The sequence below is a fragment of the Gorilla gorilla genome, chromosome 4 (genome assembly GCF_029281585.2).
Source record: "Gorilla gorilla gorilla isolate KB3781 chromosome 4, NHGRI_mGorGor1-v2.1_pri, whole genome shotgun sequence".
Classification (NCBI taxonomy): Eukaryota; Metazoa; Chordata; class Mammalia; order Primates; family Hominidae; genus Gorilla; species Gorilla gorilla.
The window spans coordinates 15,609,289-15,634,445 of NC_073228.2; the positions used below are offsets into that span (position 1 = coordinate 15,609,289).

The following is a 25,157-nucleotide window of genomic DNA, read 5'->3' on the forward strand; positions in this document are numbered from 1 at the left end:
TGACGAGGTCAGGAGTTCGAGACCAGCCTGGCCAACATGGTGAAACCCCGTCTGTACTAAAAATACAAAAATTAGCTGGGCATAGTGGTGCGCGCCTGTAGTCCCAGCCTCTTGGGAGGCTGAGGCAGGAGAATTGCTTGAACCCGGAAGGTGGAGTTTGTGGTGAGCCGAGATCGTGCCACTGCACTCCAGCCTGGGCAGCAGAGCAAGACTCCGTCTCAGGAAAAAAAAAAAAAAAAGCATGGTTGGGTGGCTGTCTGGGTGACGGCTGCTGCAGGAGAGCAGTGTGGCAGGGGTTTCTCATCTGCAAGGACCCTGAGCAGAACAGCAGGAACCTAATTCTAGTTCTAAACCAACAGCCTGCGTGTCACATATGCTCAAGGAAGGCTGGCATGTCACCCATGAAAATGGTCTTCACAGACGTGGAAAACTAAGCCGGATTTACCAACCAGCGCTTGAGAAAAATGTCTTTTAGAATGAGAGACTCAGATTCCTTAAAAAATTAAGCATAGGGTTACTATATGACCTAGTAATTCCACTTCTAGTTCTGGTCTGTACCTAAGAGAGATAAAAACATGTCCACACAAAAACTCGTCCAGGAATGTTCATAGAAGCATTATTCACAATAGTCAAGAGGTGGAAGCAACCCAAATGTTGATGGATGACTGGATAAAGAAAATGTGGCCTATTCACACAATGGAATATTATTTGTCCATAGAAGGGAATGAGGTCCTGACACATGCTACAATGTGAATGAACTTCGAAAACATGACGCAGAGTGAGAGTCCAGATGCAAAAGGTCACCTATTGTATGAGTCAATTTCTACGAAATGTCCAGAATAAGCAAATTTGTAGACAGAAGGCAGGTTGGTGGTTGCCAGAGACTCTGGGGAGAGGGAGAATGAATTAGAACTGCTTACTGGGTATGGGATTTCCTTTTGGGGTGATGAAGATGTTTTGGAACTACATAGACGTAGTGGTTTCACAACATTGTGAGTATACTTAATGCCACTGATTATGCACTTTAAGATGTTACGTGAATTTCACCGCAGATTTATTATTTTTCTTTTTATTATTATTATTTAAAATGTCCGCTATTTAAAAAGGAATCTTGGCTCACTGCAACCTCCGTCTCTCTGGTTCAAGTGATTTTCCTGCCTCAGCCTCCCCAGTAGCTGGGACTACAGGCGCGTGCCACCACGCTCAGACGTGGGAAGTACTAAGAGGACTCCTGAGTTTGGCCTCGGGCTATCCCTTAAGAAAAGCTGCTTTCTGGAGAGAAGGCAACAGATGCACACAAGGGTGCCTGCCTAGGGAATGGCTGAGGGCCGCATCTGCTTCCGGGGTCATTTAGCACTGAGGTTTCCAACTAGGGAGCACGTAGGAATCACCTGCAGAGCCTGTGCCCCACTGCCAATGACTATGACTTCACTCACTGCTCTGGAATTTTTCATTTTCTTTCTTTCTTTTTTTTTTTTTTTTTTTGAGACAGGGTCTCTGTCACCCAGGCAGGAGTGCAGAGGCACAAACAGCTCACTACAGCCTCAACCTCCTGGGCTCAAGCAATCCTCCCACCTCAGCTTCCCGAGTAGCTAGGACCACAGGGGCATGCCACTGTGCCCAATTTTTTTTTTTTTTTTTTTTTTTTTGGTAGAGACAGAGTCTCACTATGTGGCCCAGGCTGGCCTCGAACTCTTGAGCTCAAGTGATCCTCCCACCACAGCTTCCCAAAGTACTGGGATTATAGGCATGAGCCACTGTACCCAGCCTGGTCTGCAATTTTCCAGAGTTCCCCAGTGATTCTAAGGTGCAGACAAGTTTGGGAACTACTGACTTAGTATAAGGGAAGGCTGTTTTCCAAGCAGATGAACAAACTAAGGACTCAGGGAGATTTGTGTAATTGCCACAGAAAACTTCTTGAAAGGCATTAGGCCGTGCACGGTGGCTCACACCTGTAATCCCAACACTTTGGGAGGCTGAGGCGGGCGGATCACTTGCGATCGGGAGTTCGAGACCAGCCTGGCCAACATGGCGAAACCTCGTCTCTACTAAAAATACAAAACTTAGACGAGCATGGTGGTGGGCGCCTGTAATCCCTGCTATTTGGGAGGCTGAGGCAGGAGAATTGCCTGAATCCGGGAGGCGGAGGCTGCAGTCAGCTGAGGTCGCACCGCTGCACTCCAGCCTGGGTGACAAGAGCAAAACTCTGTCTCAAAAAAAGAAAAAAAAAGGCATCAGGAACTATAGTGATCCCAGTGACTGCTTCACATCTGGAAATGAATCAGGCATACTGCAGAAATGACACATACTATTATAATCTCTCCCCACATCCTCCCAGACACCGGCGTGGGAATGTGGGAACAGTGACAGCACTGGCTGCCACCCAGGCTCTACGAGAAGCAGGGTCAGGCCTGGCTTTGCCGTTCCTACAGTGGCTCCCGCTAGGTGGTGTCAAAGCAGGCGCTCTCGTGAATTAAAAAAAAAAAAAAGCTAAATTAAATCCTATTTCCCTGTTGAACAGTAATACAATTTTGAAAATGCATTTTTCTTAAGAGCTAATTGGTATTTAATTACTGAGGGAGTCTATTTTCCCTGGTGTGTAAAATGAAGATAAACTTACCTTCCTACCATGAGGACTTTGAGACCGCACCCTGGTGACCAGCTAGGATGTTAGCCTGGAATTTTCCTGCTGCCTCCACCTCTCGCCGCACTGTTATTTCCCAATATGGGTTAGGTTTCTAAGAACCTGACCGTGTTTCCATGGTGGTGGTTTTGGAATAGCAGCTTGAAATGTGTGAAGGAATGGGAAAGGAATGATGAGAAGAGGAGAATGAAGGAGGAAGCCATGGGCCAGTGGGGAAGGGGAAGGAGGTGCTGGGAAGCTCTCAGGTCAAGGCTACCTGGCTTAGGAGTTGGCTCTATGCACAGTCTGGAACTTGGGCTCATAACAGTGTCCGACTCATGTCTTTCCACCAGCCCTGATATCCCATTTGTGTGAATCCTTCCTGGATAATCACTAGAAAGACAATTTTTCATCCAAGAAAAGAGCATATGTTTCTGAAAGCACTTGACTCCCTGGGGAAGTGTTCACATTATCTGCTTCTGAGTAATGAACCATCCTAAAGTGCAGTGGCCTGAAGCAGTAATTTACTAACCCCCACTGTGGGCTGCCAGCTGATGGGTCTCAGCTGGGTGGTCCTCACTTGGAGTCTCCGGTGGTTGCAGCGTCAGCGGGGCTAAACATCTGAGACAGCTCCTTACCATGGCGATGATAACAGGCGCTGGCTGTCAGCTGTCAGCTCAGCTGGGGCTGCTGGCCAGAGTGTGGCCCCTCGTGTGACATGGCGGCAGGGCTCCAGGAGGGAATGTCCCAGGAGCAGTCAGTCCAGGAGACCTAGGCCGAAGCTGCAAGGCTTTTCATGCCTGAGCCTCAGACATCCCAGAATGTCCCTTCTACCACTTTTTGGTCAAGCAAGTCACTGAGATCAACCCAGATTCCAGGGACAGGAATTAGAATCCCCACCGCCTTTTGAAGAGCAGTTCATGCTGTGTCGCCCAGGCTAGAGTGCAGTGGCGCAGTCTTAGTTCACCGTAACCTGTAACTCCTGGGGCTCAAGCAATCCTCCTGCCTCACCTCCCAAGCAGTTGGGACTACAGGCATGCACCACCACTACCGGCTCACCTCCCTCTCAATACAAGCGGCTAACGTTTATCCAGCTCTTGTTTTGTGCCGGCCCCGGGCTAAGCGATGCACATATGTAGCCAGTTTCATGAGGGACACATGTCCTGTTAAAGTGAACATTAAGAAAAGGTTTAATTTTCTCTGATAAACACCACCAGCTCTGTTCGAAGTCGCCATTTCCACTGAGCATAAGGTTCCCCACGAGGGCACTCAGTATGATTCCACATTTTTCTAGCCATGTTTTGCTATTAAGACAGCCTAGTGCCGGGCGCAGTGGCTCACGCCTGTAATCCCAGCACTTTGGGAAGCCAAGGTGGGCAGATCACTTGAAGTCAGGAGTTCGAGACCAGCCTGGCCAACATGGTGAAACCCCATCACTACTGAAAATACAAAAATTAGCACAGGGTTTGGAGGTGCATACCTGTAATCCCAGCTACTCAGGAGGCTGAAGCATGAGAATCGCTTGAACCAGAGAGATGGAGGTTGCAGTGAGCCAAGATCGCACCACTGCACTCTAGCCTGAGCGACAGAGTGAGACTCTATCTCAAAAAAAAAAAAAGAAGAAAAAAGAAAAAAAAAGTCAATCCTGTCTCAAAAGACCCTCATCCCTTCCCAGCACAGGCGCCAACACTGGGGTGAGGACACGGCACGTCTCTCCCCCACCACCCGTCTCTTCCCCACCGCCCCATCCCTGTGCTGATTCTGTGAGGCTGCGGCAGGAAGGAGAGAAATTGAAAGCAGATGTGATTCCCGCAGGGCCTGGTGGGTGGTGGCGCTGCTTTCCCCTTGCTGGGGGCTTTGTTGCAGAGACCAGGCTTTCTCAAGCTCAGCACTGTTGATGTCTGGGGCTGGCTCATTCTCTGTAGCAGGGGCCTGTCAGTGCACTGTTCCTCAGCATCCCTGGCTTCTGCTCACCAGATGCCAGTAGCAGCCCCCAAGTTGTGACAACCAAAAATGTCTCCGGACCTTGCCAAATGCCCCTGCGGGACACACTTGCCACTGATTGAGAACCAGGGCTCTACTGATTTGGTGTGGCCAAGGGACAGCTGCTCAGGCCTGCTGATGAGAGGCTGTCTCCTAAGCGGCTCCCCTGGGTGACACGTTCTGCTGACTCCAGGAGGTGGCCTCATGCCATATTGCTCTGAGAGGGTACCCCCACCCCCAGTCCCGTAATCTGCAGGACTGGGATTCCCATACTCTGGACTCGACCATACTCTAGACTTGACTCTGGGCCCTTAGGTTCAGCATCCATCTTCTGAAGGGGACCAGGTGCGGTGGCTCACGCCTGTAATCCCAGCACTTTGGGAGGCCGAGATGGGTAGATCATTTGAGGTCAGGAGTTCAAGACCAGCCTGACCAACATGGAAAACCTGTCTCTACTGAAAATACAAAAATTAGCCACGTGTCGTGGCCCACACCTGTAATCCCAGCTACTTAGGAGGCTGAGGCAGGAGAATCATTTGAACCTGGGAGGTAGAGTGCGGGGGTGGGGGGAGTCCGTCCCGCAGATCCTGACCCAACGACGGATGAATAACTTACACTGACACCGATATTCTGCTTGTCAGTCCAGCTAAGGGTCCGGGCCCCTCACAGACACCAAGGAAGGTGCTGTAAAGAATAGCAGCCGTGACCTCGACTGGCTGGCCCTGCTGGCATTTGTTCAGCACACATTAAATGACAAACGTCTCAAGTAAATACCACTAGAAGGTAATTACCATTGCTCACCCCCCAGGTAGACAGCAATCTTGCACCCATGGATGGTCAAAGGTTAGTCTTAGGACCACGTGGGTAAACAAGCTATTTAGATAGACTCCTCTACATTCCTGTGTTAATTACCCTTGCTATAACTCAAAGAGGATTAGGCTGCCTTCAGCCATAACTCTATTTTGAGGCTTTTGCAAAAACCTTCAGGCCTTCCAAGAAAGTTTGTGTTTATTTTACAATTTCTCCCACCATCCTGACTGAACCCCTCCAGTGGAGGTTGCAGTGAGCCGAGATTGTGCCACTGCACTCCAGCCTGAGCTACAGAGCGAGACTGGTCTCAAAAAACAAACAAACAAACAAAAACGTCTCCTGAAGGGATGGGTGGTCCCAGCCCTCAGTGCTTTCCAAACCCCAGGAGCCCCAGGGCAGAGCAGCCAGTGCACAGCCAAGAAGACAGCCAGCAGGAACACAGGTGTGCTTCCCTGCCCTCCCACACGCTTGACAGACAGTGATTCCACTGTGTCCCCAACCCCTACAACCTCCATCTGGTTTCAAGAGAAACCAGTCAAGTCCTCTCAAAAGAGTGAGGCTTGGCCGGGCACGGTGGCTAATGCCTGTAATCCCAGCACTTTGGGAGGCCGAGGCAGACAGATCACTTGAGATCAGGAGTTGGAGACCAGCCTGACCAACATGGTGAAACCCCGTCTCTACTAAAAATACAAAAATTAGTTGGGTGTCGTGGCAGGCACCTGTAATCCCAACTGTTCAGGAGGCTAAGGCAGGAGAATCACTTGAACCCGGGAGGCGGAGGTTGCAGTGAGTCGAGATTGCGCCATTGCACCCCAGCCTGGGTGACAGACTGAGACTCTGTCTCAAAAGAAAAAATCCTAGTACTTTGGGAAGCCAAGGCAGGCAGATCACCTGAGGTCAGGTGAGAGAGAGAAAAAGAAAAATGAGGGGCTGGGCGGGGTGGCTCACGTCTGTAATCCCAGCAGTTTGGGAGGTCAAGGTGGGTGGATCACCTGAGGTCAGAAGTTCGAGACCAGCCTGACCAACATGGTGAAACCCCGTCTCTACTAAAAATACAAATATTAGCCAGGTGTGGTGGCAGGTGCCTATAATCCCAGCTACCCGGGAGGATGAGCAGGAGAATCACTTGAACCTGGGGGTTGGAGGTTGCAGTGAGCTGAGATCACGCCACTTCTTTCCAGCCTGGGCGAAAGAGTGAAACTCCATCTCAAAAAAAAAAAAAAAAAAAAAAAAAAGATTGAGGCCTTTTCTCACAGACACCAGCTCTCCCCAAAAGGTGGCCCCTTCCCTCACTTCTCTCCCTCTTTCTTTCAGGGCAGATGCAATGACATTTGACACCAACTACCTGGGGTTGGGCCTCAGGTGACACCTTCCTCCACAGGACAGCCCTCACTTCAGACACCAGCTGCAAGTTCAGGGTCCTCACTTTTGACCAGATGGCCTCAAATTCAGGGGTTCCCACCACCCTCTCAGATTCCTAATTCACTAGAATGACTCACAGCACTCAGGTAAATGCTGAAGTTTCATTTACAGTTTTATTACAGCAAAAGAACATGAATCAGAACCAGCCACAGCCAGAAGCACTGCGTCCGGGCCAGGTGGGTCCCCGGTGCAAAGCGCTGTTATCCTCAGGGACACCTTAACCCTCCTGGTACCTCCATCTGTGACAATACACAGAGCATCACTAACCAGGGAAGCTCACCCGAGCCTCTGTGTAGAGTTGTCCTTGGGGTTTTATATGCAGGCATGATGGAGGAATCATACACCACACACTAAACTCAAGCTCCAGCCCCTCCATCCCCGGAAGTCAGGCTGATAACAAGTGGCTCAAAGATCCAACATTCTAATTTTGTTTTCTTTTTCTTTCTGCTATTTTTTTTTTTTTTTTTTGAGACAGGTTCTTGCTGTGTTGCTCAGGCTGGAGTGCAGTGGTGTGATCACTGCTCACTGCAGCCTCAAACTCCTGGGCTCAAGTGATCCTCCCTTATGGTCCCTCTTATGGGACCATAAGCATGCACCACCACACCCAGCTAATTTTTAAATTTTTTTATTTGTTTGTTTGTTTTGAGACAAGGGCTCCCCCTGTCGCCCAGGCTGGAGTGCAGTGGAAGGATCATAGCTCACTGTAACCTCAATCACCTTCCATCACCCAGGCTCCAGAGCCACAGCCTTCTAATCTCACGGTTGGTCTTCCTGGACCTAGAGTCATTTGCATAAATGATCGGGTGTCCTCCGAGGCCCGATCATGAGTAACACAGACACTACTATCACTCAGGAAATTCTGAGGATTTACAGGTTACCTCCCAGGAACCAGGAACAAAAGCCAGTGGAATTCTCAATTCCACACAGTGTTGACAGCATCAGCGTCGAGAGGCATCTCCCAGCCAGCCCCCTCAGTGGGTGGTTCCCTGAACCAAGAATTGGGGGTGCATTTTATTCTCAGCGGTGGGCTCTCCTAATTCCTGGAAAACGTGGAGGATCACACAGGGCACCTCACTCCTCCTTGTCATCCACTCTCCATCTCATTTAGCTCTCACAGCAACCTCCAGGCAGGGTCAGGCATGAGCCACTGCACCCAGCCTTTTTTTTTTTTTTTTTTTTGAGACAGAGTCTCTCTCTGTTGCCCAGGCTGGAGTAAAGTGGTGTGATCTCTGCAACCTCCACATCCTGGGTTCAAGCAATTTTCCTGCCTCAGCCTCCCAAGTAGCTGGAATTACAGGCTCGCGCCACCACGCCCAGCTAATTTTTTGTATTTTTAGTAGAGATGGAGTTTCGCCATGTTGCCCAGGCTGGTCTCAAACTTCTGACCTCAAGTGATCTGCCCGCCTCGGCCAGCCAGAGTGCTGGGATTACAGGCGTGAGCCACTGTGCCCGGCCTAAGGCTTGATTTATACATTTTAGGAAGACAGAAGTTACAGGAAAAGACATAAATGGACAGAGGTAAGGTATACATTGGCTCAGCCCAGAAAGGTGGGACATCTTGAAGCGGGGGTGGTTTCCAGGTCAAAGGTAGATTTCAACATTTGCTGATTGGCAATTTGTTGAAAATGGTAAGCTCTGCCTGAAGGGCTGAAATCAGCTTGAGTTATGGTAAGTGGTGGGTGGTTGTGGAAGCCAAAGTTCTTGTCTTGTAGATGACGCCTTCAGGTAGCAGGCTTCTGAGAGAAGAGATGTGAATGTCACAGGTGCCAGTCTCTCCGGAGAGACCTGAGAAGGGAAGGGGATTCTCTACAGAATGCAGATTTCCCCCATAAAAGAAAGCTTTGCAGGGCCATTTCAAAATATGTCAAAAAAATGTATTTTGGGAGACCAGGCACGGTGGCTCACACCTGTAATCCCAACACTTTGGGAGGCCAAGGTGGCTGGTGGATCACCTGAGGTCAAGAATTCAAGACCAGCCTGGCCACCATGGTGAAACCCCATCTACTAAAAATACAAAAATTAGCTGGGCATGGTGGTGGGCACCTGTAATCCCACTACTTGGGAGGCTGAGGTAGGAGGCCAAGGTTGCAGTGAGCCGAGATGGCACCATTGCACTCCAGTCTAGACAAGAGCGAAACTCCATCTCAAAATTAAAAAAAAGAAATATACTTTGGGGAAAATCCTTTTGTTACTGGTGGAGGGTGTCCAGGTTCTTGGTGTCTTAAATAATTGTACAAAATTCACAAACAAAGAAAGGAAAGAATGAAGCAACAAAAGCAGAGACTTATTGAAAACAAAAGTACAGGCCGGGCGCAGTGGCTCACGCCTGTAATCCCTGCAGCATTTTGGGAGGCCAAGGCAGGCGGACTACTTGGGGCCAGGAGTTCGAGACCAGCCTGGCCAACATGGTGAAACCCCGACTCTACTAAAAATACAAAAATTAGGCCAGGCGCGATAGCTCATGCCTGTAATCCCAGCACTTTGGGAGGCCAAGGCAGGCGGATCACGAGATCAGGAGTTCAAAACCAGCCTGGCCAATATGGTGAAATCCCATCTCTACTAAAAATACAAAAATTAGCTGGGCGTGGTGGTGCGTGCCTGTAATTCCAGCTACTCAGGAGGCTGAGGCAGAAAAATCGCTTGAACCCAAGAGGCGGGGTTTGCAGTGAGCTGAGATCGTGCCGCTGCACTCCACCCTGGGCAACAGAGCAAGACTGTCTCAGAAACAAAACAAAACAAAAATTATCTGGGCATGGTGGCGATGCCTATAATCCCAGCTACTCAAGAGGCTGAGACATGAGAATTTCTTGAACCTGAGATCGTGTCACTGCATTCCAACTTGGGTGACAGGGCAAGACTCTGTCTCAAAAAAAAAAGAAAAAAGAAAAAAACAAAACAAAAGTACACTCCACAGGGTGAGAGCAGCCTGAGCATAGGGGCTAATTTTTGGGGTTTAAATACCCTCTAGAAGTTTCCATTGGTTACTTGGTGTACGCACTATGTAAATGAAAGGATGAAGTAAAGTTACAAAGTCATTCACTTGGTGTACACCCTATGTAAATGGAGAGGATATTTCCTGTCATAGTTGAAGTGTTTCCATTTGATTCAGTTCTAGGAAGTCCTTACAGTCCCTGCTTCCAGATCCTATTCTCCTGTCTCACTTCGATTGCCTTTTTTTTTTTTTTTTAAAGAGACAGGGTCTCACAGCTCACTGCATCCTCAACCTCCTGGGCTCAAGGGATCCTCCCACCTCAGCTTCCCAATTAGCTGGGATTACAGACATGAACCACCATGCCCAGCTAACTTTTGTGTTTTTTGTAGAGATAGGGTTTCACCATGTTGCCCAGGTTGGTCTTGAATTCTAGGCTCAAGCCATCTGCCTGCTTTGGCCTCCCAAAGTGCTGGGATTACAGGCGTGAGCCACCACGCCCAGCCTTATTTTTTTTACTATTTTATTTTTTGAGACAGGGTTTTGCCCTTGTTGCCCAGGCTGGAGTACAGTGGCGCCATCTCAGCTCACTGCAACCTCTGCCTCCCAGCTTCAAGCAATTCTCCTGCCTCAGCCTCAGCCTCAGCCTCCTGACTAGCTGGAATTGCAGGCATCTGCCACCACGCCCAGCTAGTTTTTTGTATTTTTAGTAGAGATGGGTTTCACCATGTTGGCCAGGCTGGTCTCAAACTCCTGACCTCAGGTGATCCACCCGCCTTGGCCTCCCAAGGGAGGCTGGGATTATAAATGTGAGCCTCCATGGCCAGCCCATAGCTGCCTTTGGACATTTGCATTGTTTGGGGGTTTTTAGCTCTCATAGACCTGGACCCTCTTGAACTGACAAATTTGGCACACTTGAGCCAAGAACCTTGTGACTTCCTGAATCATTTGCCTCCTGAGTTGTTATCATGTCTCCTTAGTGTTTGCTCCTGCCTTCTCAGCCCCTACGGCCCTGGCCTTTTTCCTTGCTCCGTTTCTGTCTCTTCCACCCCATCTTGCCAGTGCAGCTATGAATCTGGCCATAGGGGCAAGGAAGCATGTCATTTGGCAGGAGCTTCTGCGGTGCACAGAGAGAAGGCACTAGAAGCCCCTTGAGGGTTTCCACTTGAACCAAAGTCTTCAATGATGTTCGGGCATTTCAGACCCCCTCAAGTGCCTCCAAAGACTCCCACCAAGAGCTACTGAAACTGAGGCATAGGTGAGGTCGAGGACTCAGTGCCTTGCGATTCCATTTCGGATTTTCCAGAGACCAGCCCAGCAGCTGCTGCCTACCACTGTCCTTGCTGAAGCTGGGAAGGGTCACTCCTAGCAGGCTTGGCTCTGTCTGCCTGTATTTTGCTCCTGCCCCCAGCATGGTTTCTGGTACCCTATAGAGAGAATCAGCTTAGAGATCCAAGTTGGTATTATTTTTAGAAATAAAGATCACTCAGTCCCAGCTTGCTGAGGCTTGTTTGGAGAATGAAAACAGGGAAAGGCCTCATATTTTTCCAAAGTTCAAGTTGGAGTGGCGCAACGTGGATGCAAAACTTCTGAATTATTGCCTGAAATGTTCTTTATCCTTGCAAAGACTGACCTTGTCTTCCAATTAGTTCCTCCCTTGGGGACAGGGCTGAGCAATCCTAAACACACCACTCTTTGTCTTGTCCTGTTTGTTCCTGGACAATATTTCATGCCAAATCTGTACTTATGCCACCATTTGTCTTCTAGTTTCTAGTACAGAGGAGATCTTTCTATAATTCATGCCGAAACTGGCCCGGTTAACAAGCAGCTCATTTTTTAAAACTTGAAAACTGAAATAGGGTTGTAGATGCAAAATGTCATTTTGTGGAGGCACAGCTGTCTTCGTTCTGGCAGGAGGTATCCAGCGGGTCTGGAACCTCAAGAGTCAGCCTGGTCTTATAAAGAGAAACAGTAAAAAAAACAAAACTGGTCAAGTGAAGTCTCACTTCAAACGTCAAAAAAGACATGTTAAGGCCGGGCGCGGTGGCTCACGCCTGTAATCCCAGCACTTTGGGAGGCCGAGGCGGGCGGATCACAAGGTCAGGAGTTCAAGACCACCCTGGCCAATATGGTTGAAACCCCATCTCTACTAAAAATACAAAAATTACCCAGGCGTGGTGACACATGCCTGTAATCCCAGCTACTTGGGAGGCTGAGGCAGGAGAATTGCTTGAACCCAGGAGGCGGAGGTTGTGGTGAGCCGAGATTGTGCCGTTGCACTCCAGCCTGGGTGACAAGAGCAAAACTTCATTTCAAAAAAAGAAAAAATCAGCCGGGCGCGGTGGCTCATGCCTGTAATCCCAGCACTTTGGGAGGCCGAGGAGGGCGGATCACAAGGTCAGGAGATCGAGACCATCCTGGCTAACACGGTGAAACCCCTTCTCTACTAAAAATACAAAAAAGTAGCCGGGCGTGGTGGCGGGCACCTGTCGTCCCAGCTACTCAGGAGGCTGAGGCAGGAGAATGGCGTGAACCCGGGAGGCAGAACTTGCAGTGAGCCGAGATTGTGCCACTGCACTCCAGCCTGGGTGACAGAGCAAGACTCAGTCTCAAAAAAAAAAAAAAAAAAAAAAAGAAAGAAAGAAAGAAATCCCTGACCCATCAGTAAAAATGAAGACTCTGTGAAAGTTGTCAGAAGCAAAATTGAGTCACTTGTGTTAAAACAAAACAAAAAACTCTGACAAATAGAGCTGGGAAAGGCTATAAAGAGAAGGTTCTTATGCATAAATGCCAGATAACAAAAACTATCACGGAAGACTCAGCAAAAATCACAACCTTGCACAAAGGCCACTGAAACCTTACACAAAAAATACTTCTGCGAGGGCATTTGCCCAGCAACTGCCTGTACAACCTGGCACTGGGTCACACTTGTTGTTGATCCTTGTAGCCAAGGAAAATTATCCCAAAACAATTGTGTAATCCCCCTCAACCTTCCTCTAAAAACGTTTGTCCTCCTTTACCTAGTTGGATACACACATAGTTTACTATGGCACACATATTCCCATTGTCATGCCCAATCCCAAATAAACGTTGCTTTATTTCAGAGTCTCTCTCTCCTTTTTTTTTTGAGACAGAGTCTCACTCTGTTGCCCAGGCTGGAGTGCAATGGGGCGATCTCGGCTCAGTGCAACCTCAGCCTCCCGGGTTCAAGCGATTCTCCTGCCCTAGCCTCACTAGCAGCTGCGAATATAGGCGGATGCCACAACACCCAGCTAATTTTTGTATTTTTAGTAGAGACAGGCTTTCACCATGTTGGTCAGGCTGGTCTCGAACTCCTGACCTCAGGTGATCCGCCCGCCTCGGCCTCCCAAAGTGCTGGAATTACAGGCGTGAGCCACCATGGTGGGCCACAAATTCTGTTTAACAAGATTAAATCTGACTCCAAGTCCTCTGCCAGGACTGGTACATAAAAGAGCCCCAGGGCCTTCCGCAGTTCCTGAGCTTCAAGGAGAGCCTCTGGTCTTCATTCTTTCCTCATCTTTATGAGAGTCCCCAGGGTACTTGCTGGAGTCCCCACCTCCTCGTCCAACTGTCCCTTCAATTTGTGAGGACTCCCTCTCTCCAAAGCTGGGGCACTCGGGGACACTTCAGTTCTTGCCTTTGGGAATTTAGGCTTTCAATAATAAAAGCCTCAATTCCAGCTGCTCGGGAGCGTCATTTGAACCCAGGAGTTTGAGTCCAGCCTGGGTAACATAGTGAGACCCTGTCTCTTAAAAAATAAATAAATAAAAATAATAAAAGCCTCTTAAGGGAGTCTCAGGTCCTCAAACATGTCCCTGTGCGCCTTCTTTCTCTTAAGACATGCAGGAAAATATGACTCAGATAATGTCTAAGTCAGGTTATTTTGCCACTTTGTTTATGAGCATTTCCCCATCATCAATGATTCTTTTAAAAGCAAACCTTTTTTTTTCGTTTGAGACAGTCTTGCTCTGTCACCCAGGCTGGAGTGCAATGGTGTGGTCTTGGCTCACTGCAACCTCCACCTCCCAGGTTTAAGTGATTCTCATGCCTCAGGCTCCCGAGTAGCTGGGATCCGAGGTGCTCATCACCACATCTGGTTAATTTTTGTATTTTTAGTAGAGATGTGGTTTCACCACGTTGGCCAGGCTGGCCTTGAACTCCTGATCTCAGGTGATCCACCTGCCTTGGCCTCCCGAAGTGCTGGGATTGTAGGCGTGAGCCATTGTGCCAGACAAAGCAAACGTTCTTTTTTTTTAATTTTTTAATTTATTATTTATTTATTTAGAGACAGGGTCTCGCTCTGTGGCCCAAGCTAGAGTGCAGTGGTGCAATCTCGGCTCACTGCAACCTCCACCTCCCAGGTTAAAGCGATTCTCCTACCTCAGCCTCCTGAGTAACTGGGATTACAGGTGCCTGCTACCACACCTGGCTAATTTTTGTTATTTTTAGTAGAGATGGGTTTTGCCATGTTGGCCAGGCTGGTCTCAAACTCCTGACCTCAGGTAATCCACTAGCTTCGGCCGCCCAAAATGCTGAGATTACAGGCATGAGCCACCGTGCCCAGCCTTGTTTGATTGACTGATTGATTGATTGATTGATTTTGAGATGGAGTCTCGCTCTGTCGGGCAGGCTGGAGTGCAATGGCGTGATCTTGGCTTGCTGCAACCTCCACCTCTGGGTTCAAGCCATTCTCCTGCCTCAGCCTCCCGAGTAGCTGGGATTACAGGCGCCCGCCACCACGCCCAGCTACTTTTTTGTATTTTTAGTAGAGACAGGGTTTCACTATGTTGGCCAGGCTGGTCTCGAACTCCTGACCGTGTGATCTGCCCACTCTGGCCTCTCAAGGTGCTGGGATTAGAGGCGTGAGCCACCGTGCCCAGCTCCAGCCTTTTTTTTTTTTTTTTTTTTTAAGTGATAGAGTTTTATGATGCTGTCCAGGCTGGAGTGCAGTGGCTGTTCACATTTGTGAGCCTTGAACTCCTGGGCTCAAGGGATCCTCCTGCCTTAGCCTTCTGAGTAGCTGGGACCACAGGTGTGGGCCACCACACCCAGCTCCAAAAAAGCAAACTTTCTGATGGTTGCCAAATATTCCATCGTTCAGAGGCATCATCATTTGTATAGCTATTCTGTTATTTGGGGGCATTTCCGTTGTTTCTAATTTTTTAGTGGCTAAATTGAGTAGGTGCTCCTGAGGCCCAACGTGCTATCTTTGGGCATTGAGCAATGAGCTGTTTCTGTCCCTTCACTTCCCTCCTCAGCTACACAGACCCCTGCAATGCTCCTGTGGGAGGGGGGACTGCAGGGGAAACGTGGGTCACAAGCATTGCAGAGGGCTTTGAGCATCAACCTCTTCTGAGGAGGACACGGGAGAGAGCAAGCCAGACCATGGCAGGCCTACGTGTCAGACGGGATGCGTGACACCCTAGGCAGGCTCAGCATGCCTGCTTTAGTCTGTCTGGGCTGCTACAAAATAGACTGGGCGGCTTAAAAAGCAGACACTTACTTCTCACAGCCCTAGAGGCTGGAAGTCCCAGCTCAGGGAGCCACATGGTCGGGTTCTGGTGAGGGCTCTCTCCTAGGCTGCAGACGGCCACCTTCTCCCTATGTTCTTACATGGCAGAGAGAGGAGAAGCCCTGATGTCTCTTCCTCCTTTAGGGGCACTAATCCCATCATGGGGTCCCCACGCTCATCTAACTCCAGCTCACCTCCAAACATTCCACCTCCTAGTCCCATCACACTGGGGGTAAGAACTTCAACATATTAATTTTGGGAGGACACAAACTTTCAGTCCACAACAATGACCATTGGCCACCCTGGGCGTCCCCACATTGTTGCAAAGCCCATGCTTGTGCTGAGGAGTGGGATCCTGGAAGTGTTACCGGTGGAGGGTGTCCACGTTCTTGGCATCTTGAACAAAGAATTAGACAAAATGCACAAACAAAGCAAGGAAAGAATGAAGCAACAAAAGCAGAGATTTATTGAAAATGAAAGTACACCCCACAGGGTGGGAGTATGCCGAGCATAGGGGCTCAAGAGCCCCGTTACAGAATTTTCTGGGGTTTCAGTACCCTCTAGAGGTTTCCTTTGGTTACCTGGTGCATGCCCTATGTAAATGAAGGGAATGAAGTCAAGTTACAAAGTCATTCACTCAGTGTATGCCCTGTGTAAATAGGATTATTTCCTGTATGCCCTATGTAAATGGAGAGGATATTTCTTGTCATAGCTGAAGTATTTCCATTTTATTTCATTCTAAGAAGTCAGCGTGAATTGGCCTTATGTACCCTGCCTCCAGACCCTATTCTCCTGCCTCAGAAGTGTTTCGCGCTCCCCTTTTCAGCAAGCATTTATTTTTAATTTTTTTGAGTCAGAGTCTTTCTCTGTTGCCCATGCTGGAGTGGAGTGGCTCAATCGTAGCTCACTGCAGCCTTGGACTTCTGGGCTCAAGGGATCCTCCTGCCTCATCCTCCCAAGTAGCTGGGGCTATAGGCTGATTAACTTTTTATTGTTGTTATTGAGACAGAGACTCACTCTGTTGCCCAGGCTAGAGTGCAGTGGCACGATCTCGGCTCACTGCAACCTCTGCCTCCTGGGTTCAAGTGATTCTTCTGCCTCAGCCTCCGGAGTAGAAGGGACTACAGGCATGTGCCACCACATCTGGCTAATTTTTTTTTTTTTTTTTTTTTTTTTTTGAGATGGAGTCTCGCTCTGTTGCCAGGCTGGAGTGCAGTGGCTTGATCTTGGCTCACTGAAATCTCCACCTCCTGGGTTCAAGCGATTCTCCTGCCTTAGCCTCCCAAGTAACTGGGATTACAGTTGCCTGCCACCACACCTGGCTAATTGTATGTGTGTGTGTATATGTGTGTGTGTGTGTGTGTGTGTGAGAGAGAGAGAGAGAGAGAGAGAGAGATGGAGTCTTGCTCTGTTGCCCAGGATGGAGTGCAGTGGCCTGATCTCAGCTCACTGCAACCTCCGCCTCCCGAGCTCAAGCGATTCTCCTGCCTCAGCCTCTTGAGTAGGTGGGATTACAGGTGTGTGCCACCGCGCCACCACATCTGGCTAATATTTTTTTTTAATTTTTTTTTTTTTTTTTGAGACAGAGTCGCGCCCTCACCCGGTCGTCCAGGCTGGAGTGCAGTGGCACAATCTCAGCTCACTGCAAGCTCCGCCTCCCAGGTTCACGCCATTCTCCTGCCTCAGCCTCCCGAGTAGCTGGGACTACAAGTGCCCGCCACTGCGCCCGGCTAATTTTTTGTATTTTTAGTAGAGACGGGGTTTCACCGTGTTAGCCAGGATGGTCTCGATCTCCTGACCTTGTGATCCGCCCGCCTCAGCCTCTCAAAGTGCTGGGATTACAGGCGTGAGCCACTGCGCCCGGCCACATCTGGCTAATTTTTTGTATTATTAGTAGAGACGGGGTTTCACCATGTTGGCCAGGCTGGTCTCGAATTCCTGACCTCGTGATCCACCCACCATAGCCTCCCAAAGTGCTGGGATTACAGGCATGAGCCACCGTGCCCAGCCTACTTTTTGTATTTTTAGTAGAGACAGTGTTTTGCCACCTTGGCCAGGCTTGTCTCAAACTCCTGACCTCAGGTGATCCACCCACCTCAGCCTCCCAAAGTGCTGGGATTAAAGGAGTGAGCCACCACGCTCAGCCAACACCTGGCTAATTTTTGTATTTTTAGTAGAGATTGGGTTTCGCCATGTTGCCCAGGCTGGTCTTGAACTCCTCACCTCAAATTATCATCCGCCTCGGCCTCCCAAAGTGCTGGGATTACAGGCATGAGCTACTGCACCTATCCCATTCCCCCCTTTTTTTAAGAAGGTAACAAGGTTTTTGTCAGGGTCCGTGAGCTGGACATGTGTGCAGTGGTTAAATAATTTGGCCTAGGCTGTGTACCCACTGTCCTTTTTTTTTTTTTTTTTTTCCTAGAGAGCTATTGGAATAGGGGCCAGGCTGCTGCAGGCTCAGGGCAGCTCAACTTCCAAATCCTGTAGCTTCAGACTTGTGGTCCTTCACGACATGCTGAGTCACAATCTACTGCTCCCTCAAGCCCAATGTCACCACAAGCAGAGTCTCTAAAGGACATTCTCAGAAGATGGTACTGTCACTGTGAGAGGCACCTCTCCTCCCCTCGATTTCTGGTGCGGCTGATAACTAGAGATCTCAAATGCTTCCCTGGGCTTTACTTTCTACTTCAACAAGTACTGATTGCGGGCCTCTGGAGCCCACACACTGCCCTATACACTGGGTAACACGGAGCACTCAGGAATACACGATCTTGGCGGGGCGTGATGGCTGAGGCCTGTAATGAGCATTTTGAATGACTGAGGTAGGAGGATGGCTTGAGCTCGGGAGGTAGAGGCTGCAGTGAGCCGTGATCGCGCCACTGCACTCCAGCCTGGGCGGCAGAGCGAGACCCTATTTCAAAAAATAAATAAATAATAATAAAATTAAAAAAAAAAAAAGGAACTCACGATGTGGCCGTAAAATGGGTTACATCCTAGTTAGGAAAATAGATGTTTGCAAAGGTACATAAATATGCAAACATCAAAACAATAACAACAACAATAAAAATTTAAAAAACGCAAGCATCTACATGTGGCACAGTCCCGCGGGCCGGGCGGCTTACTGTGGTTGAGGTCACCAGAAAGATTGTGGAACAGACGCATACAGACGCATCGCGAGTGGGTCTCGGAGGGGTGGCGCATATGGAAAGAGGGGAAGGAGGGCTTTTTTGATTGAAAGCGAATACCGGCAAGAGGGCCTTTGGCACGTTCAGGGAACCTTGCCTTACACGCAGACACAGGGTTGGGGATCTGTTCGGAAACGCCTGAAAGATCAGGCTCAGGAGAAGACCACCTTTTGGCCGCTTCAGTACTGCGGTCAACCAGCTGGAAAGAACCCCCGCCCTCTACTTTTCAAATTAATCTCCGGCCGGCGCACGCGCCTCGTGGGGCGGGCGCTGTGCTACCATAGACATGCAGAGCTAGATCGTATACCTCCTCGGAGGCGGACATGTTGGGTCCTGGCCAAAAAGTTGGAAACACCTGGGGCCACTACCGAGGTAGGCTGCTCCTCCCAAGAAAGTGAGACCGAAAGAGCTCCCGTGGAAGCGGTCAAAGCAGGGGCGGGGCGAACCTGTGACATGACCCTCGGAAGAACAGGCTTTTAGAGAGTCGCCAGGCTCCCTGCCCTCATCCGAGATGGCGGCCTGAGGGCGCTCTAGCCGACGCTCTTCGGATGCCCGGAGGGGGCGGTGGCCTTGCCTCTGGCTCTGAGGCGGCGGCGCGGGGCGCTGCGAGGGCTCGGCCGCTGCAGTCAGTGGTGTGGGGTGCGTAAGGGCACGGACCTCGGAGCTCTCCCCGCTTGCGCCGAGTTTCTCAGCGCCTTCCCCACCCGAACCGGGGTCTCGCAGTCGGAAGCACTCAGAGTGCAGCCCCGCGCGGGGCCTGTCGTAACCGCGCCGCGGGCCGGACGATGCCAAAGAAGCTGCTGCTGTTGCCCCCGCTCTCCGCGTCCTCGGCTTTCCGTGTCCCGCGCGCCCGCCCCGTTCCCCCGCCGACCATGAACGCCGCTCGCACCGGCTACCGAGTCTTCTCGGCCAACTCCACGGCCGCCTGCACGGAGCTGGCCAAGCGCATCACAGAGTAAGGGGGCGGTGGGAGGGCCGGGCCAGGGGCGGCGGCGCCTAGCTCTCCTTCGCGCCCGGAGGGACCCGCTCCCCTCCACCCGCCCCACCTCTTGCACCTGGAGCGGGAGGCGCGGGCCTTCCCAGCCGGACAAAGCTTGGAGGTGACGGATACCACCCCCCGCTCCCCGGTTTTGCAGCTGGGAGGCTTGGGGCGGACTCTCGGTGACCTCAGCCCCCCGCCCCGTGACTGGGTCCGCGGCCTGCCTGCCTTTCGTCTCCGCAGTCCCACACCCCGAGGCGGGCCGAGCTTTCTGGAGCCCCCGGAGTGCGTGTCTTGGGGAAAGGGGCTCAGGGCTTGGCTTCCTTTCCCACGGCTGGAGTTGACCTGGGAATCTGACCGCCGCCACTCTCAAGTCTCCCTGCAGTGAGACCCGCGGGCGTGGTTGTGAGTTGGGGGACCCGACGCGGCAGGTGCGGTCGCAGAGCAAAGGTGTGGGGACTGGCAGTGCGAAGAAGGCAATTCCAGGGAGGCAGATGGGCCGGAGCTGGTGGTAGAAATGACAGGCCTGACTCTGCTTTGTAAATCAGCTTGGGATAAGATCAGTCATTTGTGTCTTTAACCCAACCAAGCCCCTGGTCTCAAGTCGCCTTTGGGGTCTGACAGCTCTGAGATGCCCTCCCAGCCTTGCCACTTACTAGCTCTGTGTCAGTGGGCAAGAGACTTGATTTCCCTGAACCTCATCTGTGAAATGGGCATGATTGAGAATATTGTATGACCGGGATAATGTAGAAGTAGTATCTGGTTCTAGCAGAGTAGGGGCTCATAGTGGCCCTCTGAATAGTTGTTTACTAAGTGGCCTCTTTTCTTTTTCTTTTTTTTTTTTTTTTTGAGACGGAGTCTTGCTCTGTCACCCAGGCTGGAGTGCAGTGGCGCGATCTTGGCTCACTGCAAGCTCCGCCTCCCGGGTTCACGCCATTGTCCTGCCCCAGCCTCCCAAGTAGCTGGGACTACAGGCACCCGCCACCACACCCGGCTCATTTTTTGTATTTTTAGTAGAGACTGGGTTTCACCGTGTTAGCCAGGATGGTTTCGATCTTCTGACCTCGTGATCCGCCCGCCTCGGCCTCCCAAAGTGCTGGGATTACAGGCTTCAGCCACCACGCCCGGTGAAATGGCCTCTTTTCTAGTTGGCTCTTTTGGAGAATCCCAGAGCTCTGATATAAAGGAGGAGCCTTATATGCCCTTTCCGCATACACTTGTTAGAAATCTAAGACATAAAATGAATAGCTCGTCTTTTAATATTTAAAGCCATTTTCACATTTTAAACAGTTTTCATAGAGTTACTTCGTTACTTTTTTAGGGTTGACAAATGATTGCAGGGATATATCTTAAACTTCTGGGGGGAAATGTAGAAGAAAGGGAAAACTTTAGTCATTTTTTTTTCAGCTCTGCCTGTTTTTTTTTTTTAATAGTTGGAGTTTTGGAGATTGGAAGAATGTTAAAAAAACAAAATCAATCCTTTTGCAGTCTACTACCTAGTTTCTATTTCTAACCCCTGATTGTTTGTCTTTCTTTCTGAGGCCAACGAAAACACTGACTTTAAACGAAGCTTCTGTGTGTATCTAGTGGTTCAGATTTACCCTACCTGACCTTGAGGGAGAGCAGAGGGGAGCAGGGCACATTTTTAAAAGTCAGTGAGGGTTTTTTTTGTTTGTTTGTTTTAGATTCTTTCCTGGCAAATTCCAGAAAGATTTTGAGTTACTATAAATGATACATATTCATAAATACTTCCCTTACCTGTTTTACTTGTCGCTCAGTAAGATTTTGTTTTATCTTATCTGTTTTATTTATTTTGAGACAGTCTTGTGTCACCCAGGCTGGAGTGCAGTGGTGCCATCTCGGCTTACTGCAACCTCCACGTCCCAAGTTCAAGCGATTCTCCTGCCTCAGCCTCGGAAGTAGCTGGGATCACAGATGCCCGACACCACACCTGGCTAGTTTTTTGTTTTTTGTTTTTTGTTTTTTTTTTTGAGACGGAGTCTCGCTGTCGCCCAGGCTGGAGTGCAGTGGCGCGATCTCCGCTCACTGCCGGCTCACTGCAGGCTACGCCCTCAGGGTTCACGCCATTCTCCTGCCTCAGCCTTCCGAGTAGCTGGGACTACAGGCCCCCGCCACCTAGCCCAGCTAATTTTTTGTATTTTTAGTAGAGACGGGTTTCACTGTGTTAGCCAGGTTGGCCTCAATCTCCTGACCTCGTGATCCACTCGCCTCGGCCTCCCAAAGTGCTGGGATTACAGGCGTGAGCCACCGCGCCCGGCCACACCTGGCTAGTTTTTGTATTTTTAGTAGAGATGGGTTTCACCATGTTGGCCAGGCTGGTCTCAAACTCCTGACCTCAGGCGATCTGGGATTATAGGCGTGAGCTACTGCGCCCGGCCCACCTGGAGTATTTTTAAAAATTGTTATATACATAACATAAAGTTTACCTTTTTAACTGTTTTTTGTTTGTTTGTTTGTTTGTTTTTGAGACGAAGTTTTGCTCTTGTTGCCCAGGCTGGAGTGCAATAGAGCCATCTTGGCTCACCCACAACCTCCGCCTCCCGAGTTCAAGTGATTCTCCTGCCTCAGCCTCCCAAGTAGCTGGGATTACAGGCTTGCACCACCACACCCCGCTAATTTTGTATTTTTAGTAGAGATGGGGTTTCTCCATGTTGGTCAGGCTGGTCTCAAACTCCCAACTTCAGGTGATCCACCTACCTTGGCCTCCCGAAGTGCCGCCTTTACAGGCATGAGCCACTGTGCCTGGCCTACCTTTTTAACCATTTTTAAGTGTACACTTCAGTGGCTTTAACTACATTCACAGTGTTGCACAACCATCACCACTATTCATTTCCAGAACTTTTCATCATCCCAAACAGAAACTCTGTACCCATTAAATACTAAGTCCCCATTCCCTGGTAGCCTCCATTCTACTTTGTCTCTATGAATTGCCTATTCTTGGGACTTCATACAAATAGAATCATAGCATTTGTCTGTGTCTGGCTTATTTTCCTCAGCATACCTTGTCCAAGGCTCCCTCATGTCATAGCACATACCAGAATTTATTCTTTTTTTTTTTTTTTTGAGACGGAATCTCGCTCTGTCGCCCAGGCTGGAGTGCAGTGGCGCGATCTCTGCTCACTGCAAGCTCCGCCCACTGGGTTCACGCCATTCCCCTGCCTCAGCCTCCCGAGTAGCTGGGACTACAGGCGCCCTCCACCACGCCCGGCAAATTTTTTGTATTTTTAGTAGATATGGGGTTTCACCGTGTTAGCCACGATGGGCTCGATCTCCTGACCTCGTGATCCGCCCGCCTCGGCCTCCCAAAGTGCTGGGATTACATGCATGAGCCACTGCGCCTGGCCGCAGAATTTATTCTTTTTTTAAGGCCAAATAATATTCCATTGTATGTGTATACCTGGCTGGAGTTTTGTTGTTTTTTTTTTTTTTTTTTTGAGATAAAGTCACCCAGGCTGGAGTGCAGTGGCACAATCTTGGCTCACTGCAGCCCCCGCCTCCCAGGTTCAAGCGATTCTCGTGCCTCAGCTCCCAAGTAACTGGGATTACAGGTGCCCACCACCACACCCAGCTAATTTTTGTGTTTTTAGTAGAGACGGGGTTTTTCCATGTTGCCCAGGCGGGTCTCGAACTCCTGGCCTCAAGTGTTCCGCCCACCTTGGCCTCCCAAAATGCTGAGATTACAAGCATGAACCACTGCACCTAGCCTGGCTGGAGATTTTAATTTTATTTTTTTATTATTATTTTTTGAGATGGAGTTTCGCTCCTGTTGCCCAGGCTGGAGTGCGATGGTGTGATCTCGGCTCACGGCAACCTCTGCCTCCTGGATTCTGGCAATTCTCCTGTCTCAGCCTCCTGAGTAGCTGGGATTATAGACGCTCGCCACCATACCCAGCTAATTTTTGTATTTTTAGTAGAGACAGGGTTTTATTATATTAGTTAGGCTAGTCTCGAACTCCTGACCTCAGGTGATCCGCCCACCTCAGCTTCCCAAAGTGCTGGGATTGCAGACGTGAGCCACCGCACCCGGCCTGGAATATTTTTAAATAGATTCCCTTACATCATATCATTTCACTTGTAAAAAGAGTAATGCTTACTAATCAGGACTTAAAACCTCACACTACTATTAATTCCTTAATATTATGTAGTATCTAGTCTTTGTCCATATTTCTCTGATTTTTTTTTAAATGGCTTTTTTTTTTTTTGAGACGGAGTTTTGCTCTTGTTACCCAGGCGGGAGTGCAATGGCGCGATCTCGGCTCACCACAACCTCCGCCTCCCAGGTTCAAGCAATTCTCCTGCCTCAGCCTCTCTAGTAGCTGAGATTACAGGCATGCCCCACCACGCCCAGCTGATTTTGTATTTTAGATGGGGTTTCTCCATGTTGGTCAGGCTGGTCTCAAACTCCCGACCTCAGGTGATCCACCCGCCTTGGCCTCCCAAAGTGCTGGGATTACAGGCATGAGCCACCGCGCCCGGCCAAAAATGGCTTTTTACACTTGGCTTGTTCTAATTAGGATCCAAACAAGATCCACACCACATTTGGTCAGAGTGCTGAAGCCTGTTTCCTTCTCTATGCTTTTGATAATTGAGGCATTTATCTCTGGTGTGTGTTATTGAAATCATTGCTTGTAACCAAGTATTTGGAAGTGATTTTCCAAGAAAATTACTATTCAAAGAACAACGCACCAGACATTAACATGGGTTGTGAGCTCTGTCTGGTAAAGCAGTATGTTACAACGTGGTGAGCTAGCTGCTTATGGAGTGACAGCAGAATTTTAGTTTAATGAATTAGATTTTCTGAATTATTTTTTGGAAAGAATGGCAGCTTAATTATTTGAGTCTTTTTATCAGCCATATGCATATGAACTGGAATTTTTTTAAAAAGAGAAATCTTAATTTCCCTTTTTTGTTCTTTTTGATCTATAGGCGCCTTGGTGCTGAATTGGGGAAGTCTGTTGTATATCAAGAGACCAATGGAGGTAAGTTAAAATTATTTCTTTTTTTTTTAATTATTTTTTATTTATTTAGTTTTTTTGAGACAGAGCCTTACTCTGTCGCCCAGGCTGGAGTGCAGTGGCACGATCTTGGCTCACTGCAACCTCTGCCTCCCAGGTTCAAGCAATTCTCCTGCCTCAGCCTGCTGAGTAGCTGGGATTACAGACGCCCGCCACCACACCCGGCTAATTTTTGTATTTTTAGTAGAGATGGGGTTTCACCACATTGGCCAGGCTGGTCTTGAACTCCTCACCTCAGGTGATCTCCCCACCTCGGCATCTTAAAGTGCTGGGATTACAGGCATGACCACTGTGCCCAGCCTTTATTTATTTATTTATTTATTTTTATTAAGATGGGGTCTCACTATGTTGGCCAGGCTGGTCTTGAACTTCTGAGCTCAAGCAGTCTTCCCACCTCAGCTTCCCAAAGTGCTGGGATTACAGGCGTGAGCCACCGCGCTCGGCTTCCACCACGTTATTTCTAAAATGCAAATATTTTTTCTTACTACTGCTTCCTTACTCCTACCCTCTAGGCTGGGGTCCAGTCTTTTTAGCAATCACATGGGGCCCTTTGGGAATCCAGAGTCTACCCCTTTACCTGCCTCATCTTTGATCCACCCATTACCACATCTTGTGTGCTCTGACTTTGGAATACATCTTAAATCTGACCCCTTCTCT

At 49.4% G+C, this 25,157-nt stretch overlaps 1 protein-coding gene across 3 annotated transcripts in view; it reads left to right on the forward strand.

Annotated features, from left to right (window-relative positions):
• The window catches only part of PRPSAP1 (phosphoribosyl pyrophosphate synthetase associated protein 1), a 66,194-nt gene that overhangs the window by 10,159 nt on the left and 30,878 nt on the right, over positions 1-25,157 (forward strand). Inside the window, exons 1-2 of one of the 3 annotated variants that reach the window (XM_019027489.3) lie at positions 18,779-19,440; positions 24,412-24,464. In XM_019027489.3, coding sequence (XP_018883034.1) covers positions 19,271-19,440; positions 24,412-24,464 — 223 coding nt within the window. In that variant the 5' untranslated portion in view covers positions 18,779-19,270. Of the gene's footprint in view, positions 1-18,778; positions 19,441-24,411; positions 24,465-25,157 lie in introns of those variants that run through there. The other 2 variants (XM_055388862.2, XM_019027491.4) reach the window with 2 other exon arrangements.